Source organism: Sander lucioperca, chromosome 3 (assembly GCF_008315115.2).
Source record: "Sander lucioperca isolate FBNREF2018 chromosome 3, SLUC_FBN_1.2, whole genome shotgun sequence".
Lineage (NCBI taxonomy): Eukaryota > Metazoa > Chordata > Actinopteri > Perciformes > Percidae > Sander > Sander lucioperca.
Window position 1 is genome coordinate 9,536,734 of NC_050175.1, and position 21,050 is coordinate 9,557,783.

Below are 21,050 nucleotides of genomic sequence, written 5' to 3' on the forward strand. Positions count from 1 at the left end.
CATAAATAATGAACTGAAGCTTGAAATCATGAACCCAGAGATGGTAAGTCATCAATTTCTTTTCTCTGACTGTGCATGGCAAAAATCCTTCCAGTTGCTCTGGATAAACTAGTATAAAAATGTCTCTCTCTCTCCCCCCCCCCTCTCTCTCTCCCTCTCCCCCTCCCCCCTCCCTCCCCCCCCCCCTCGCCCCCCCCCTCTCCCTCTCTCTCTCCCCCCCCCCTCTCCCCCCCCCCTCTCTCTCTCTCTCTCCCCCTCTCTCCCCCCCTCTCTCTCTCTCTCTCCCCCCCCCTCTCTCTCTCTCCCCCTCTCTCTCTCTCTCTCTCTCTCTCCCCCCCCTCTCTCTCTCCTCCTCTCCCCCTCTCTCTCTCTCCCTCTCTCTCCTCTCTCTCTCTCTCTCTCCCCCCTCTCTCCCCCCCCTCTCTCTCTCCCCCCCCTCTCTCCCCTCCTCTCTCTCTCTCTCTCTCTCTCTCTCTCTCTCACACACACACACACACACACACACACACACACACACACACACACACACACACGCGCACATGCACACAGTCACTGCCGGATGGTAGAAAACTGCAGATCTGTGTACATTGTGTGAAGCCACAGTCAGCGTATATCTTTATTTTATCACCTTTTACTGTAATTCTGCTTTAATATTATTTTTTTTTGAGAATATGTTTGCAAATAATGTTTCTGTTTCTACATCTACAAGTCTTCTGTCAGTGAAGGCAGGTGTCATGCTGTGCTCCTGCCAACAAATCAGCATTGCTGGTACAATAACACCATGTGTATTTTTGCATTTTCTATGATAAAAAAGCTGTGGTTTTTGTAACAACCAACAATATATATATATATATATATATATATATATATATATATATATCACTTTGGTTGTGCTGTATAACAGACTAAGACTGAATGTGTATAGTTTTCGAGAGTCCCTATATCCAGGTTTAAAAACAAATCGCATTAATCTAATTTTCACTGCATGTATCCAAAGCTACATACGTTGGACTGGAATCTACTCTGTACCTTTTTCAATATGGCCTGTCATACAAACTGTTGCTAATCATCCCCTCCCATAATATGTGTCAGCCTGTGCTTCATGAATAGATTGTGACAGGCAGTGTGTGGGAAGTCCCTTTGATGAATCTGGACTTGTGTTCTCTGAGCAACCGCTCATTACTGCCAGAGTATAAAAAGGCTGAAAATACACAGCACAATTTACTTTATCACATTTGGTGTTCTGTGGTGTTACTGACTGAGATTAAATGAACTGTATTGTAAATAAAGCAAAGAAAGAGCATCAAAACTGTCGATAACAACAGGGTCCAAATAAATTTGAATTTACAGTAACATAGCAAAGCCTTTCTACTAGAACATGTTTGCATGTGTTAATGTTCAAAAAACACATTATTGTTTTCAAACTGTTTGTCTGAATATACTTGTATTCAACCAGTCTGAAATGCTCTGAATTAATAGTGCCTGGCTCTTTAAGCCCTCCTCCTGAAAAAGCATGGTCTGCTCTGATTGGTTAACGGTCTTTTGCATCTGCGCTCTCAGAGTCTCTGCACCGTCATTGCAACCAGGGAATGACTATAACGGTCTTATAATACATCCATGCTATAATGGCATTTAGCGGCACTTTCTACTCCACACCCGTACGGAAGTCCTGACGGCTCGTTTGAAGGCACCGCTTCTGAATACGGGCTGTGTGCATTTCTCTGTGGATTGAGCAGATTTGATACTTTCACAGTACTCATATAACACGTCGACCTGCTTGCGAATAAAAAAAAGACATGGAAATCTCACTTTTTACAATGTAAAACCTTTACCTCTTGGCCGCTTTATGAAGTATATATTTTTTTGTAAATACTTTTTTCTCACATTTTGACTTGTCAAACACAGGTTTAACCATGAATGATTACAATCTAATTAGTACCACCTGTGCCTTTTCTGTAGCCTAGAAATCTAGACGCACCCTAGCAGCAGCAAATGTAATTTGCAGCCAGGGGGTCTAGCAACTCTCCATTGGCTTGCGAGCTAGAAAAACCAAACTCTGGCCGGGCCAATCACATCGTATATAGAGTCGGTGGGCGGGCTTATATATGCTGCTGCTGGCGAACAGCGGTCTTTCGAATTGGCTTTGGCCGCGAAGAACAAAGAACAAAGAACAAAGAACAAAGAACGGTACTGAAGTCATTTTTAAAAAAGGAAGATGTGTTTGGAGTTTTGACGACTGGATACGGCAAAAGTTTAATCTATCAACTAGCTCCGCTACCTTCTTCGTTGCTCTGCTTGGTTGTAGCGCTATCCTATTGCGTGCAGAGGGAATTTGAAAGACAACCGTTTATCCCGCCCCTCGGATTGAGCTTTGTCAATGGTGAGTTCCCAGACCCAACATCTTGATGTGGGTCTGGCTTGTCAGGCTATCTTTGCTGCTGACAAGTCAAAATGTTCAGCGAGAAGAATGCTCTTTTTCCTATTATGCCAGGTCATTCGTTTTTTTACACATTTCATTCAATACACATGCATGTGGTGCAATTTATAATAATGGACAAACTGTAAAATAGGTATAAGCATACTCTGAAAAGTATTGGTCTATTATCCAACATCTACAAAATAGATTTTTTGGATTAACCTACAGTCAAATGCACCAAGAATCTCAGTCAGGGTAGATTTTGAGATGGAGGAACAGGAGGCTTTTGGCAAGAATAAAGAATCAGCATATAATAAACCTAAGATATCTGAGAAATGCAAGTGACTCAACTGTCATGGTTTACTGACACACCTGGAACAGAGCCATCATTAGTGTTATTTCTTGCACCTGTGCCTTTTCCTGTAATGACAAAATGTTCACTTCAGGGTTTTTGCCAATGTTCTTGTGGTCATAATCAAAGCAATCTTTTTCCTCAGCATTACATCAATTTTACCTGTAGTACAAAATAGAAAACCAAGTCAAAATGAAATGTTCACATGTGCAGGTACAAGTAATTGCTTGCTTTTTCAGGTGTTTTGTTTTAATTGTGTTTAGAATTAGAATGGAAAAAGTGCACGCAATACTATTATGTGTAATTTGCGTCTGTGCAAAGATAGTACTTTTTTGTCATACAGCTTACTTCAATGTTTTGTGGTGTTACCTACTAGTGTTGCTGTTTTTTGTTGGTTTTGTTTTTCTATATATATTTTTTTTGTGAAGGCGCTGGCCTCTCCAGTTGCCTCTCTGACAGCTCTGCAAAGTGAATGCTGAATTGTCAATTTTTCATATATTAATAGTGCTTTATATGATGACTTTGGACGGGGATGGCATGGCTGTGAGTTCCTCATCAGGATCGGGAAATCAACTTGCCAGTCTCCTGGCGACTCTGCTAAAACACAACAAATTTGCTCATTTGCCTATCTAATTTTATTCCAAAACTCAAGTTCATCTGTGATGCCATGACTGCACCCACATTTAAAAGGAACATGTCACTGACCATAGCAGAGGATAGTGTTTACTTAGGCTATTTTGTACAGGTGTACTCTTGGTGGGCATGTGTGAGTGGTTGATACCTCTGACCTGTTTATTTGAGAAGTAGGCTATATTCAGTGTGATGTAAAATAACAACAAAAACATAAGGCTTAATAAACATGGCCAGCTTAACCCGACAGGGGGCCCTGGTGTTAATATGAGCTGTGCCCCTTCTGACCCCGGTTCTGCCCACTCTCTGTACATTATGCAAGCACTACTACAGTCCATACAGTAGACTACATTTGACAGCTTAGAGAACAAGATAAACAACCAGTGCTCTTGTTAGATAGGCTACTACCTGCTTGCCTGGCCTCGTTGCTGTGTGTCATATTTTGACACATTTATTTGGAATATACACAATGTGAACACAATAAGACGGTCTGAGATCTACAGTATCAGCAGAGCAATCACATAATGCACAGCAGACTATGGTGCAGGTAGATTATTTTCTGAAATATAGTGATTATTATAACTTTATTTTTCTCAAACTATCACGACTCCTCCAAATCTCAGAGAACACAGATGTTTTTTGTATGTGCACAAAGTTTTGAACATGAGCAGAAATCTTGCTCAAACTTAACAATATTACAGTCCAGGGGTTAATTAATACATTAAAATGAGTTAATGTATCATTGAGGTGAATAATTGTCATATGCACATTTAAGGAGGTTATTTCCTCAACAAAAGATGCAAAAGAGAAGGGAAGAGTAAATGATGCTAGGCTACATGTGTGGTGACTCAGATATAATTAGAAAAGTCGATCTACAGGAGAATAAATAGTTGAAAGCAATACAGAATGCCTGAGAACCTTATTTAACCCTTATTTAAACCTTATTTAACCATTATTCTATTATGCTTTTATATTTGGATTATAATCTATGTTTCCCGTTACATTAGAATGTCACTCTTGCCTGTCTTCAAAACTTGAGAGCCCTGACAATATAATAATATTGTGACACAGGTTTCTTTTAGGCAACGTTGCAATATTAGGTAATAATAGAAGCATACCAAACTTTAATTAAAGAAACTATTATTTCAGGCATAGACTTAATAATATACAGTCTATGATTTCCATTTCAGGACTAGTTTCCCTGCGGAGTGCTTTTTAGTGACACGGGAAGTGAGTGTAACAGAGCAACCGTCGTTGCCATGGCAACAGTGCTTGTCTCCGAGGAAGTTTGTTGTGCCTGTTAAGCTAGCTAACGTTACAGATGAATATCGGTTTTTGGAACAACAAACCTTAGCTAGCTCTAGAAATATATTACTGTAGCAAATGAGTTCACTTATTTCTTTTAGATATTTCTGAAGGCAGTACCGCTTCTGAAATTGAACTTGTTTACATGGTTGGCCTGAATTGTTCACTTTAGCAGACGTTTGCTAAATGGAGCAAACTGAGAGCAAAACGATGCGATCTCAGAAACACAACAGTGTCAACGATAGATGGGTGTGTCTCACCCCCATGGTAAATACCACTTTTATTAGACTTTTGCCATTGGTTCACAGTATAATGCTTTACAGGCTAACCATTAAAAGTTTAAGCCTCAGGCTTGCTTGAAGTTAGTATCCTAACTAACTAGCTAACGTTTCATGCTAATGTTTGAATCTAAGGGGTAGCCTAGCCATGAGGAGATGCACGGGCGGGTTCAAAAAGATGAACAAAGAGACTGTGAGAATATACTGTAGGCTATATGTTTACAAATAAGTTTTCAATTTGATTAAATATATATTTTCATTCTGTTAATGTCTTTTCATTTATTGAAGTGTCACAGTTAAGTAAGGCTGTGTTTTGTTAAGTTGCGTTAAATTGCCTTTTGTGTATATTGTTTTTACATAGCTAAGTTTACATTTCATCATAAATGTACTTTGGGGACCAAATATAAGGACCGGTGGCCCACGGGGCCAGTGCTTAAAAATATTAGTGTCTATCCCTGGGGTCTATCTTGTTTAATACCATACACTTTATCCATTACTAAAATATTTTTGCAGGTCAACAGCTGCAAATTGCACCTTACAACTGTCAAGTCACTAGAGAGAGGCCAGAGGATGGTGAGTCATGACAAAGAACACACTGAGAGACAAGATATGTGGTTAATAGCCTAGACTTTCCAATGCTTCACAATTTATCATGTTTACTGTTTCACAGACTGACTCACAAGATCTTGTAAAAGAAACAAATATGAATACCGGCCAAACAATTAATCATTCTAACCCAGGTAAGCTTGACCCAATCCACTCATTTGCACACTCTACCATCCCAATTGCCCAACAGGTTTTTTGTGTGATTCAGCAGCATTGTATTGTATTATGAATGGCTAAGATATGTAAATAATCTTATGGACTGTTTGCACACTTTGTTTCACTATACCATACCATATGTAGAAAACAGGTTGCATGCTTGCAGAAGACTTTCCCAGACACCTCTGGTGCCATCATTTGCCCGTTACTCTACAGATTCCCCTGTGTATAATCTAGTACCACTAGCGTGTGGTGCTCAAAGTGGTTTGGATGCAGTTTCACATGCAACACAAGACACAAGAGACACATCTAGGAGACCAACCAACAGTGCAGGGGCTTACTACCGTAATGCGTTAAACCTTGCCAAGCCAGCAGGTAAATATGGCAGTATCACTTGGCAAATATTATGGAATTGGGAAACTGGTTTTAATGCTGAGTTTTAGTTTTACAGTTTGTACCCTACAAGTATATAGCATTGATTTGTATGCAATGCACAGTCATATTTTGTGCATCCTGAACACAGTGTGTAATGTCCATGTCAGGTGGTTCTGGAGGATATAAATACAATGCAGTACCTGGTTTTCCCTTCACTCGATTGCCCTGTGACAGTTTTGCATCCAATGTTCAACGAATCGACATGGACAGGTACCTCTGATCTTTTTTATTTTCTAACAGATAAGAATTGTATCTGTGTAGTACAGAACAAGTTGCTTTAACTGTCGCTGTAAACTGGACATATGATTAACATGTCATGTGTCACAGCAGTTTTATGTACTATGTGTGCAGTGTTATTAATATTCTTGTGTCATCCCTATGCCATTAAGTTTAATTGGTTTTATGTTCCAAGCATTGCTGTGCAAAGGTACAGCCCCACAGAGCCACTAGCATAGCTGGACTCTTAGTCTTGTTTCTTACTGCAAAAAATTGTCTTTGCAAAGCTTGATATTATTGATACGGTGTGACATGGCAGATGGAAGGGGCCTTGGCAACCAATCCGTAATCCCTTTTCCTGCCTGTTTCTTAATTACATGTCTGAGTCACGGTATTTGCAATAGAAATTATACGACTTTCACCTAAAATGGCAAGTGCTCCAGAATGCCACCAGGGAGCAGCAAAGTCCCTTAAAAAACACACCCCTTGTCTCAAAGATAAGTGTTTGCTGACAATGAACTACTTCACTGATGACACAAAGAGATAAATTAATCAATATGTATCGTGAAATATAATAAATCAGTAAATTTGCATCACCACATTGCATGGATTGAAGGTGAAATACAGCTGTTAAATCCTGAACTGTAGTCATCTATATAAAGCTAAATCGTGCAAAATGTTCTTTATATTTTCCAGGCGCTGTCTGGAGGAATGTCCCCAGTTGGGCACTATGGATGATCTACAGCTTCTCAACCTCCAGCACAATCTAATCACAAGGATCCAGGATCTGTCACATCTGCAACAGCTTGTTTTCCTGAACCTGTATGACAATCACATTTCTGAAATGACTGGTATTGAATCTCTAAGCTCTCTTAGGATCCTTATGCTGGGGAAGAACAGGTGAGTTGTCGTCAGTGGATTCACAAGCAAACACAAGAATTTGAACAGATTTGTCTGAGTTGCCTCTGTTACACTGATAGAATTGTGCAGTTCATATTTGTGGTATTACAGCAAAAGTTGCAGAGCAGGTCTAATCTCCATCTCTTCCTTGTTCTGTTGGTTTTTCCTAGGCGGCATTGTTTGTTTGAGTTTGTTTCAATCCTTGTTTGTTTCAAAGTTGATAGGTGGCTATCAAAGGTGATAGTATAAAGACATCAAAGGGCATATCGTTTTTTAATCTAACATCTTGAGATCTCTGGTTTGATGTGAAATGTGTAAATGTTGCATGTAGTTTATTCAAGACATTGTGTTGTATGCATGTACGGCTTTATGCGTTTTAGCTGCTGCTACGTCGTGAGCTTCAGAAATTAGTATTTTCCAGTAGATGCCCAGTTTAATTAGAAAGCCATTCACTTTGGTGTTAGTAATCTTTATTTCAAAATGTCAGCAGAAGGAAGATTAAATTCATAAATCACCGTGTATGACCTCAAGATCTTACAGATGAACTCTGGCATTTGTATTCCTTTCTGTAAATTGTGACATTTATCTTTTATGACCTCCTTCCAGGGCCATATGTGGTTCTTGAAGGGTAAATAATACCTCGGATTTAGGTTTCCATTGGCATGTTTCGAGAGACTACAGTCTTTCATCCTTACGTGTAATTTGATCTTAATCCATATGATCACTGCTGTATGTTTGGTTTCCTCTGGGAATGTAACCTTTTAATACGCTTGTTGGCCAGTAGGCTTTCCCCTGCTTGATACCTTCTCCACAAACACACACACACACACACACACACACACACACACACACACACACACACACACACACACACACACACACACACACACACACACACTCTTAGCCCATTTTCCTATGATTTTCCTGAACGCTTATAGTTAATTGGCTGCACCTGGTACATTTAAGAATGGGCAAAAATGTGTTTTTTATTGTCAACATACATTGTGACAGTATTACATCTTATGTCATATTTTCCATTTTATGTCCCTTCTTAGAATCCATAAAATACGCTGCTTGGAAAGCCTGTCCAAACTGACTATCCTGGATTTGCATGACAATCAGGTACTGTTCCTTCACTATCCTCTCACCTACAACCTGAGTGTGTTTAGAGTGTGGTCATTTAGCTGCAGATACTGTAACTGGAGATCATGATTTTCAGCTGCAGAAGTTCAGCAGAAGTGGATTGTCTCTTTCACCTCCTCCAAAGTGTTGCTAACTAGTGGCTTGCTACGTGAGATACAATGATTTCTATTTGGGTTTGGACATTGTAGCCAAACTGTCCACTTGTTTCAATTTATAACATATAACATCTTTTAAAATAGTGCAGCTCTATTTTGTAGATTGATTGCCATAAACTGTATTATGAACAAATACTGTAGGTCCTATCTAGCATTTCTTCTCCGCTTGATATATATATATTTTTTTTAAGTCAGAAATCTGATGGGTGTCATGATCGTCCATTTACCTACCTCCGTTTTAAGGGACTTAACTTCAGCATTTGTTTTAGTTCCAAGCACTGTTAGAAAACAAAAGATTGAAAACAATCAGAACCCACAAGCTCTTGTCAAAGGTTTACTCCCACATCCATTTTCTCAGTGACCCTAGCATAATTTATTCAACAGGCACAACTGTTTCTGTGCTTCTAGCTTTGGGAATGGTTTTGAGCTTAAGCAGATTATGATGTTCAATTAATTTGAGTAAAACTATTATTGGGGGCTGCTTGTTCAGGTCTCCACAATAGAGCCTGGCTCACTGACATTAAAGGCCTGGGAAATGAAATGATGTAAGTAACACTGATGTCAGATGAGGATTTTAGCCACCCCTGGACAAGGAAGATAGAATAGAAAGGCTTCCATTGGTCAAATTAATGTTTTGCCAGCATGCCGCCTACGCCCCTCTTCAGAGAGCTACTCCAGAGACCTGGTAAGACTCCCTCCCTCTCTGATGTTGGCTGCTCTTTGCATAAGCAGGCGTCCCAATTACTATTCAATGACTGCTACAGTGTAATGTTTTTTTCCTGTCAGAGGATGCTTTGTTGCCTCGAGCTCTGTCCACTTGTTGTGTTTCCTAACTGCATCTCTACAGTTCATTTAAACAATTGACACAATTGATAATGTGACACTTTAATGAGTGAATTAGTAAACAGAATTTTTGTACTGTTCTTGTTGGTAATGAGAGCACATTGCGTTCAGAGGTAGCCATTTGTTGGCAAGCGCCTTTTGGGGAGCAGATGATAAATCTATTATTCTGACCAGGACATGTTGCTTTTCACTCACTGACTTCAAAACCTCATGTCCTTTGTGCATTTTAATAACTGTTAAATCAACTTCATATCAACTATTCATTGTTTTCCAAAGTCACTAAAGACCTGACCACCCAAATGTAATGTGAATTGCTGCACAACGATAATATTAGATCATGAAGTGGGGGGGGTCAGCGAGGACTTTAATTGCTTAAAGAACTGAAATGATGTTGGAAGTCGTGGTTATTCTACTTAGTCAGGTTGTTGTTTAGTCACTATTGGCCATAGAACACCAGCTGCTTGTCCTCCTTTTCTTTTGCGTGCATTCATTAACCACAAGCAGTACGTCACTGTCATCCTTTCCTTCTCCCATCCTCTAGCAGCGAGGCTCACATCTTCCCCCTTCTCTTTTTCCACTTTATTTCTGTAACAGGATGTCCTTTCATTTCCAGTTTGCTGGAAGTATTCAAAAGGAGATATTCTCTTTGGGAGTGTGCATCCAACCCACACTTGGCCTCAGTGACCAAGTGTTGGGGTTACAATGTGACCTGACAATGTTGGATAACCGATCTTTAGTTAGGCGGTAATGTTTTCCACTCGAGCAGTTTGACTTGAATACTCCTACTACTACACAGAAGAGAGTGGAGAATGCCCTACAGGGTCTGTAAAATGAAGAAAAAGTATCACAGAGTTAGAGAAGTTTGTTGAGCTCATGCCCATGGTAGAAATGATATCGCTCCTACAAATCAAGATGATGATTTAGTTTAGACTGAATCTGTCATGTGTGGGAAGCATAGCACTTTGGGTTAGGGTGAAGCGGGAACAGAGACCCCCACAAGGATGCTCTAGGTGTTGCTGTCATTAACGACATCTGTAGCACGAAGTTTTTTGTGTTTGTGACCTCTTCTTTGACAATACTGGCCATTATATGGAATGTTTAAGATGGGATTACTGTATTGTTTACAAGGAACAAGAGCTGATGTTAATGTCTTGCTCAGGTCAGGGATGCCCAAGTCTGGGCCTGAGATCATGTTAACCTTGTGAGAGTCTTTTTTGCTCACCTTTGATCTATTTATCTTTTATCTACAGCTATTTGCCATCAACTGACTGCTTTACGTTCATGAATTTTCCTATTTTCCATATTTGAACCACAAACCTGTCACAAGCCTTCCTATCTCTGACCTTTTAGGCACCCATTGTCCTGTTAGTGTGTGATGATGACTGAAAGTATTCACTTCAGCTTTGACACCACAATACCACTGTTGTAAAGACCTTTCAATGCAGCGTGATGACCTCACTCTGTTGTATCCATCACCAGACTTGGGTTGACTTGATGCACGCAGTTTATTCTCATTTTCTTGCTGCCACCTGTATATGAACACACCCACTGTCAGTACACTTGTTCATGCAAAAAGCAAATGTAGCAATCTACGCTCTCTGTTTTTTTTCAGTATTCAGAAACTGCTATGCACTTTTATCTCTATTGTAATGCCCATCCCCCTGAACTCCCTAAAACAAGAAATAAATCAACTGCAATTAATCTAAAAGTGCGCTGACTAGGACTGGGATGATAAGCACATATCATTTCCCATGTACCAGTGGTTCCCTGTAGGTTTATCTATTGATTTTAAAATCCTATAATTAGTTTTTATGCATATGAATCTACAAGATCTCCCTGACCATCTGGGAGTGCCGTACTACGCCTAGAAACTTTTGCAGAGCCTGCTTTTCAAATAGTTATCCTTTTTTTAAGAGATGAGCTAAGAAAAATAACAAAGCTCAAAACTCATCTTGGTTCTTATATTTACCTGCGCCAAGGAGGTTTTGTTTTCCACTTGGTTTGTCTGTCTGTTGGTTGGTTTGTTTTGTTTGTTTGTATGTCGGCAGGATTATAGAGAAACTTCTGGTCCAAGGAAGAACTCATTACATCTTGGATATGAATCACAGGGTGGTTACACAAATACGCATTGGGAGACAGGGCATTTGTGCTGCATTCATGTGCTGTCGGAATAATCGGATAGTATAGAATAGTTCCTGATCATATTTCATGGCTCACCTGATCCATTTCTCTTCTTTGTCACACAAAATGCTGGAAACCGCTATCAATGTGCTGTTCAAATGCTCTGAGCAATAAAATACATTTCCACGTTACGACTTAAAGCTCAGGAACACACTGAAGTCGGATGAACGACTTTCCAACTCGGGAAATGGGACCATCCGTGCAGCATTTGAATGCATCAGTGGCCTTTGTGAAGGTCTGCGCTATCAAAGTACCATTCTAGTTATCTATATTTCTAGTTTGAACAACTTTTCATTATTTTATTTAATTCTAAATTTCAAATCCAAATTATCTACCGTGTTTAACATTTCAACTGATTGTTGGGTGTTGCATTTTGACAGAATCCTTGAACCCCTGATGCCCTTTTAACCTTATCCTGACATGTACAGTGTTCACTAGAGCAAACACATCATTCTCATTGTAACAGACATCAGGAATTCTTCTGAAGTATTTCAAGTGTCATTATGACAGGGGCCCCTACAGTAAGTATTCTCTCCCAGAGAGAGGAGGGGGGAGACCTGGGTGTATTGTCACTATTGACTGACCCTCAAATACTTGTTTGTTATTATGATTTGGGAGGTCAAACAGGAATCGCGGCTCGATGTGACTCACTGCATATCAGTCATTCAAGATGTTACCAAGTGATGCAGATTGTTGCTGTGAATTGGTTCGCTCTGAGGTAAATGAAGGGAGTGGAAATACCATTTCTGTTTCCTCAGGCATTGCAAAGAAAATGGAGCCCACTGCGTTTTGGTTTTCTTGCTCCCCAAAAACATTTAGCTGTGTGCAGGCTAAATCAATTCTAAATAGATGTGAACTGTCTGATGATATTTGATATTTAAATACATGATTTGCATGTGATAGTGAGCAATGAATGTATACAATTCCAGTGTGTTGTTATGCTCTGCTAAGCCTGCCTCCCATTTGTGTCTCTCTATACGTGAAATATCATTATCTAAATTGCTATTTCACATTGTTTTATGTTATGCACTATCTTTGTCTCACTGTGCTTTAATCCAGATCTGCAGGATAGAAAACATGTCTCACCTAATCGAGCTGCGAGTGTTGAACCTGGCAGGAAACAACATATCCAGAGTGGAAAACCTGCAGGGCCTCAACTGTTTGACTGAACTCAACCTACGAAACAACTGCATCTCTGTTGTGGTGAGGGGCCTCTTTCCCAATTAGCGACAGCTTAAAGCATTTTATTCACTGCATGCTCACTATTCTGCTCCTTCATATAAAGGAAAAGGCCCCAACTGTTCATCTCATTTTCAACCAAGACTGTAGCTTCTGCTTCCCTTTCCCTTTATGTGGCTTCTATTTTCTTCCACTTGAAAGTGCAACTAGGAGTTAGAAATATTATACAAATGTGTTACAAGATATCCCAGTAAGATATTTGCAGGATACAGTAGTTGTAGACTTCAGAACTTTTGTGGCTGCTGCCATAGAATGATTTAACTAGCCTAGTTCTTTGACAGTGTGCTGTGTCTGATCTGCACAGCTTATACCAATGCATCATACACATGTACATCACATTACATCAAATTTAGCTGACCCTTTTATCCAAAGCAACTTCCAATAAGTGCATTCAACCATGAAGGTACAAACTCAGAAATTTACAACAGCAAGAACCATCACATAGAAGTACATTAGCTGCAAATAAGCTAAACTACAAAGAGCCACATGTAAGTGCATTTTTTATTTTATAACCATCTTCTTAGCCAAGACGCAGTCGGAAGAGATGTGATGTTTAGACTTGTAGCTATCCCGATGTCAATAGGGGGCTGTATTGTATTGTATTGTATGTATTGGCTCAGTGTTGTAATAATTCAAACCTAGTCCCAGATTGTTAACTCTAGCTGCCTTATGATTTGTAAGAGCTATGGATGGTTTCCTGCATGCACCATGTTGTTCCTCTTAGGATAAAAGTACTAGTAGCGTGCTACATCTGTGCGCCTGTGGCTCAGGCGGTAGAGTGGTCGTTTATCAATAGGAGGTTCGGTGGTTTGATCCCTGGTCTACATGTCGAAGTGTCCTTTGGCAAGACACTGAACTTTGAATTTCTCCCGATCGGTGTGTGAATGTGCATGAATGTTTATCTGATGAGCAGGTGGCAGCCTGGTCCACCAGTGTATTAATGTGTGTGTGTGAATGGCAAATGGTGCCTATATTGTGTAAAGCACTTTGAGTAGTTAAGACTAGAAAAGAGCTATATAAATGCAGTCCATTTACATCTTTCATCTTCATGTCATTCCTTTGGCTAATGTCCTATGGATGGCTACTGTTTTCTCTGTTATGATATCCCATGTAGCAGGTTTTACTGTCACAAAATAACAAACAAAAATTACATCAATAGAATCTTTGTAAGAAAGTCTGTGGTGAAATATCTCTCTCTGGCGTTACCTAGGGAGACATAGCTCATTACCCACAACCTCCCTCCGACTTTATGGCGCAGTGAAAGAGAAACTGGATATTCTTAACACGGAAATTCACTCCCCTTGGTTTCTATAGTTTTAATCTGATAAACAGAACAGTGCATGCCAAAACAGGCCCCTTCATTTGTATGCAAATCCCTGAAGCCCTTTCCTGCTTTTTGGTAGAAAATAGGAATGGAATCCAACATTGTGTTGTTGTATAAAACCTCTTTCCATCACTCACCCTGTCTTCTGCCTGCAGGCTCTGATCAAGAACCACTTCCAGTCCTAATTATCGGATGTAATGTTTGATGCACAGGAGAGAAAAAGTGCTACCCCTCAGCAGATTCTTGAGTCTCTGTCATTAGTGATGTTTGCTGCCAAGTGCTTGTATCAGGCACAAGGTAAATAACATCCTCCAGGTGTCCAGGTTTTCCCTTTCATTCAAGGCAGATGACAAGTGGAATTCTGGACTATAAAAAAGCTATGCTATGCTATAATAAATGCTATGAGTTACTTACAAGTAATTGATGACCTTCTTATATTTTAGTCTCATTCAGCTAATACATAAATATATCAGCATTATATGCCACATATGCATACTGGATCTTTAAGTTTTTTTCATTTCGACACATCAATACAATTAGTATTTAATGTATTCTTGTACTGTATTGAAGGTGAAACTATTTGTTGTCTTGCACGCCTACGCTTTTCTTGGCCAGGTCGCCGTTGCAAATGAGAACCTGTTCTCAACGGCCTACCTAGTTAAATAAGGGTTAAATAAAAAAATTAAAAAAATTGTTGCAATACATCTCTCTGAATGTTATCATCTACATTTTTCCATAGTTTTAACCATACATTTCTACTTCAATCCATTACATTTTCATATAAATAACACTCTAATGTTTACAACACATTCATTGATAAAAGTGGTGATTTAACGAATCACTTCATAAAGCTGTTTACATATGCTCTCAGGTGGGTCTTTCCATTGAGAAATCTTGTGGCAGTCAGGAAGTGATGCATTTTATATTTTTGGCCGCAGGAACCGTGATTTGTTTGGAAGAGCTGGGTAGTCAGCATGAGCGTTGATAGAACAGACAAAGCAAAAATGCATCACCCACAGGCAGACTGGCTTATGAATTAGTAGAACTGTAATACAAAAGCAAGATAACTTTTGCAACTAACAGTTTAATCCAAACTATTGAATAATAATACAAAACCAGATTGTTACCTCAGCATGTGTACGTGCATAATGCACAGCATCTGCAATTCTAGCACACAATACTGGAGGCCAGATGTGTGCCAGCTAAGCTCACACCTCAGCTCTATCCTATTCAAAGAGTAGCCACAAAACCCAACAGCTTACAAGCTTTGAAACCCCCTTGGCATCCACATGTACCTGTGGGTTTATTTGAGCAGCTTTCATCTTCTTCTTTTGTGGTGTATGTTTGCATGCAACAGAGACAGTGGTGATGAGAGGTAGTTCTGTGTTTGTGGAGTAACGCCTCTGCCAGAGCTCAGTATAAGTGTGAAAAATGAAGACACGCAAACTGTCAGTGAGAAGAGGGTGGATCTGGGATAAAGAGGTGAAGGCGCGGCCACATAAATACACAGCCGCAGGCAGACACTCACAGCAACACAGCTCTACGCAACCTCACATCAGATCCAGTCAGCTGATTGGTTCTGATCAATCAGTTTAAAAAAGAGACCACATTGGGGGCGATTATTATGCAGCACATCAGCTCAGTGATGACATCATTCTGTCTGAGACAGTGCTGCTATATTTAGTCTCAGACAGCGTGCAGCAGTGGCTGCCGCCTCACCAGCATCCATACAGGGACTGGCACAGACAGAGACTATGGGAGTGTGGTGGAGGGTCAGATTAAGCTAGCACTGGATAGCATGACTTGCAGTTTTTTAAAAGAAGGAAAGAGAACACGCCCCTGTACTGCGGAGGTGCACAGTAAAGCATTACACAATCTAATTTTATTAGACTTAGTCTCAATGCAGATAATATATTCATTAAAATATGCTGTTGCCATAATAATTATAATTTGTACCTCCATACATCAGAAATGTAGCCTAGAAATCTAGACGCACCCTAGCGGCAGCAAATGTAATTTGCAGCCAGGGTCTGGCTTGTCAGGCTATCAGAAATGGCAATGTCAATGTGATTTTGTTTTACCTCTAGGGAGCAATAAACCTGTCAAGTGCTAATGGCTAGCATGTTTGCATACAGTTGACAAATTACATATTCGGCAAACACATAACAACTTGCTTTTAACGTTTAAGTTTTGTGCGGAAAAAAATGTCTGGGTCGCTTTGGCTTGCTAGATGTTCTAACAATGTTCAGTCACTCATACCTTGTCTCGCCACCATTTGGTGGTGGACAGGTGCTGTATTGCGTAATGGAGTTTAAATGCTGGGAAAACCACCAGTTCCTGTATTAAAACACACTGTTGTTGCAAAGTTACTTTTATTAATTCCATAGATTGAGCATCAACAATGTAACACAACAGTCACACACACACAACACTTACAAACTCTCTAGCATTGCTCCTGATGTTGCATACTGTACTATAGTGAGCATTTTGGCCGTTGGAATGGATGAAACAAGGATGAGTAACTGTGTACTATATTTATATGGTTGTGTGGATGGGGGTGGTAGGAATTTTCAAAAATGTCAAGACTCTGTGCTGCAGTATTAGTACTGTTCTCTGCAGAGGAGCTAGCATAGCCTAAATGCTAGGCTGATCTCTCATTTGAATGGAGACTGGCAACAGTTCTGGTGGAGGCTGTGAGGCGTTGGCTGCAATATGAGTGGACGCTGACGCAGCTCATTCAGTATCTGCTTTGCTTCCAGCATATGCAACACTGGTCACTGGACACCCACACACCCACCCACCCACACACACACACACACACACACACACACACACACACACACACACACACACCATCTGATTAGCTGAAGTCGTGGTTGTGACATTGCCTACGTCCCCGTGTATCCTCTTCAGCTTGCCAGCTGGCCAGCTGCTGCTCCTTACTCCACCCCCTCACTTAATTCTGCATTGATTTAGATGCTTAGAAAGAAACAGCTCCCATCCCAGTCAGTTTCCATTGAAATAACCCAAGCTATTGTTCTTGCGTGAGATGGTACAGTAGCTAACTGCTCTGAGTGTGTGCGACTGAATGTATATGTGTTCGAGTGGCATCCTGAGTTTACCTCCTGCAGCAGGGGATCTCTGCATTAGCGCAGCACACACTCCACTCTCTCTCCCCTCCCCCTTTCCTCCTCATGCTCTCTCTCTCTGTCTCTCCTGCCCCTCCTCTCCATGTGCAGACAAGGCAGCGTGCTGTGTATGTGTGTGTGTGTGTGTGTGTGTGTGTGTGCATGCGCAGGATGGATGGGGATGCTGTATGCTGGAGCTGAGAGCTGCAAGGTGATTGAGGGAATGGAGAGAAATACAGAGCTCTGACGACAGTGACGATGCAGTGCCCTCTTCCTGAGCACCTTCTCCTCTTCACATCCCTCCATCTCTCTCTCTTCCCTCTTTCTCTTTCTAGACTGAGGTGTACCGCCTGCCCTGCTTGCAGCGCCTCTTTCTCAGCTGCAACAACATCACCAGGTAAGAGCTCGTATCGCTTAACTCCTTCCTCCCCGCAGGGCAGGGACAGAGATAGTAGCCGGACAGTTCCTTGTCCACTCCCTTGGCTCTTGACAGGGCCTGGCCAACAAGCCGCAGGCAGAATACACACAAACGGTTTGTTGTGGTGGGCAGTTTCTGTAACCTAAAAAAAAAAACCATAACCTGGATGTGTTCTTTATTGTTATTAATTAGCTTGCTGTTATGTATGGGTGTGCCAGTACTTTAAAGTTATTCAGACAATCAGAGAAGCAGGCTAACAAGAAGCAAATTAATGACCGATTTGAAGGTTGAGTGAATTCAAGCATTTGCAGCATTGCTAGGTGAGAGTGTGTAAGATGAATGAGAGGTGTCTTTTGTTGCAAACATCAGCCTGCTTTACACACATATTCCAATATCTGTGGTCTGTGTTTTTTTTCTTTGCATCTTCCTCTCTGAACCCAGCTGTAAAGGTGTTACTGAGTTATCCTGTTAAAGCAACATATCCCTCCCAATGAATAAGGCTGCTTTAAGGAGGGGTCTCTATGTGGGATTCAGGGTCAGACAGTGTTGATTAGCCTCCCTGACCATAGTCACCTTGTGCTGTGATAGATCTGACCTGACGTCTTAAGCCAGCCGTGCTGTTCTAGTGTCTGTATGATTCTGTATCTGACACACTGTTACAGAGAGAATTGTGACAAAGAAATAAGCAACAAATAATAAACAAAGGTTTGTGTTCTTAAACTTCTTTATGACATTGTAGAGGGACACTATTCTAAGTGGAGCGTGATTATTCAACTAATTTCCATAATATGTACATTATTTTATACATTTTCTTTCTTCTTCATATTCTTACTATTACTATAATGACCTTTTGGTAAAGGCATTTGAATTCAAACTTCTCTTTTGAATGGTTGCTCACCATGGCATCGTAGAAAGGTGGCTGGTGTACATTTTGAAACTGTTCAATTCTGATAGGAGAACAGTTGTGCTCTGTTGCTAGGTAGAGGGACATAGCATATTGTCTACTTGGTGCAGTCAGTTTGCCCGGTAGAGGATGATGGAGCAAAAAAAAATCCCTCATGAATGTTTTTTAATTATTATTTCACTTATCGTAATCTTGCATTTTTGAATTTACCTGCCTTGATTTTGAACACCTTATGAATCCGGTGAAGGCAGAAATACTAATGAGAAGTCAGTAAAGAAATTGGTGCAGCGATTGTAGTGCCAGATGGATTTGGAAACTACACACAGTTTTCAACCACAATCGACTCTGCACATACAACAAACACATATTTTTTGATATTCTTTTCTGGTTAGATCTTTGATCCAGGGACATGCATGTATATTTCATTACTGCAACTATTAATGAGTGGTTTTCTCATAGTAACAATACCCAAGAGGGCATTGGTCACTGATTATGAATGCAAACAACAATGCAAAATGCATGAGATGCAGTCAAGCTCCATTGGGATCTCTCAAGTAGTCTTCTATAATCACTGTGACAAAACGTTGTCATTATTGCTAGATTATAATTGTCTTTATTATAAGTTCATATATGTAATGACACAAAGTATAAAGTATTACTAGTATAGTATAAGGAATTAATAGCAAATAATAATGCCTTGTCACAGTACTGTATGTACCAGTGCAGAAGAGAGGTCCAGCTGTGCCCACTGTGAGATAGGAGAAAATAATACTCAAATTAGTGCAGTTTCCTGACTACCCCAAATTGAAATTTTGCTTTGCATTTGTCATAGCACTTCATTTTATTGTTCATCAGAGGTCTATTGTCTGACCCTCTTTTGCATCCAAAGAATCCTGGCTAGGATCAGGCACAGTGCAGTATAGTAGATTCATAAGTGGTTTCAGGCAAATGATTCATCAAGGTTATTATCACAAATTAGCTATGATAAAATCTCCACTGCCTTACTTACTGGTTTTTCATGTTTCCCTTTGCCGCAGGCTGATATCAACAATGTACTGGGTATTTTTCTCTTCATTGCCCGCTGAGTAATGTCAGGCTGCCAGTGTGCCTGCTAAATTACCAGTTGTTCATGTCTTCTTTTAGCTTGGCTCTATTTGGTCAATACAAGCCTAGATAAAGGTATAAGAATCAAAACATAGATGGGGGAGGTTGTCTTGTTTGACTAAAGCGGTGGATGACTCAGGCTTCCCAAAATGTACTTAGTTCACCATGCCTATATCATTGTAAAGCATTCAGTGTACCTTGTTTATATTTTTTTTAAACAATCAAACATTTGTTTGTTTGTGTAGCTTTAACTCTCGATCTCTTTTCAAAATGTTCTTTCTTTATGCCTAGTTTTGATCAGCTAGCCTGCCTTGGAGAGTCACACTCCCTTTCTGAGCTCACCCTGGATGGGAATCCTGTAGCCCTGGAGACATGGTACAAGCAGGCCGTCCTGCGCTGTGTGCTTCATCTGAGACAGCTGGACATGAAGCGCATCACAGTAAGTCTGAACTGTGTGTGTGTGTGTGTTTACCAGAGTAAAAAACTGGCCACTGACTAAATGCTGCTAATTATAGCTGTTAAAATTTAGTTTATTGTCCCCTTCATTTTTTTTATTTTTATTTCTACACGGTATTTTTGACGTGAAGGTTTTTATCATGCCATTATGCCATAAGCAAACATGTTAAACAGCAAAGAGGAACGAGGATGTAGAGTTATGACAAACTAAAAGCTATAAAACCCTCATAGCTCATGGTTGTATTTACAAAGCCTGCGTTGTATGTCATATTTGATCAGACAAACCTTTATGTCACCGTCTAAGCACATATTCCTGACTGCACTGTACATGTTGATTCTTGAGTGAGTCTGTCTTGACATCAACTTTATTATGGTTTTACTGTTAAAAACAAACTTACGATGAACCCTCATAGGCAGTCTCCTGTTCACTGTTAATGGGGTATCTCCAGGATCCTGTACATCGTGACGACACTATACTCATTAGTCTTTGTTTTCGGACATTTGTGCAGCATTCATAATTTTCTCGGTTGCATATTAGAGGCAAAAATGCATCAGTGACTAAACTATGACTATAAGCTAAGCACATACAATAGAAGTAATATATATTCGGTTTAACAAAACAATGTTTATCCTAAGGTATAAACATGAAGTCATTGTATTTATATAACATTCCAGCAAAGTGCTACAGTGAAATACATCAGCATGCTTTTAGAGGCTGTCAAGCAGGGAGCACCAGGTCTGAGCTTGCACTTTAAATGGAATCTATAAGTACCACACACCTTGCCCTCAGAACATAATGCTGATATAAAAAAAAATCCTTGTAACTCCTATTTCAACAATGTTCATGTTTTTACTTGACTT

At 40.2% G+C, this 21,050-nt stretch overlaps 1 protein-coding gene across 6 annotated transcripts in view; it reads left to right on the forward strand.

The window, feature by feature from the left end:
• Positions 1–4,645: 4,645 nt before the first annotated feature.
• LOC116037614 (leucine-rich repeat-containing protein 49) overlaps positions 4,646–21,050 on the forward strand; it is a 38,118-nt gene continuing 21,713 nt past the window's right edge. The window contains exons 1-10 of one of the 6 annotated variants that reach the window (XM_031281560.2): positions 4,646–4,970; positions 5,495–5,554; positions 5,652–5,721; positions 5,888–6,118; positions 6,286–6,388; positions 7,091–7,294; positions 8,350–8,416; positions 12,676–12,819; positions 17,643–17,704; positions 20,025–20,172. In XM_031281560.2, the coding sequence (XP_031137420.1) occupies positions 4,890–4,970; positions 5,495–5,554; positions 5,652–5,721; positions 5,888–6,118; positions 6,286–6,388; positions 7,091–7,294; positions 8,350–8,416; positions 12,676–12,819; positions 17,643–17,704; positions 20,025–20,172 (1,170 nt within the window). In that variant the 5' untranslated portion in view covers positions 4,646–4,889. Of the gene's footprint in view, positions 4,971–5,494; positions 5,555–5,651; positions 5,722–5,887; positions 6,119–6,285; positions 6,389–7,090; positions 7,295–8,349; positions 8,417–12,675; positions 12,820–17,430; positions 17,519–17,642; positions 17,705–20,024; positions 20,173–21,050 lie in introns of those variants that run through there. The other 5 variants (XM_031281559.2, XM_031281561.2, XM_035999266.1 and 2 more) reach the window with 5 other exon arrangements.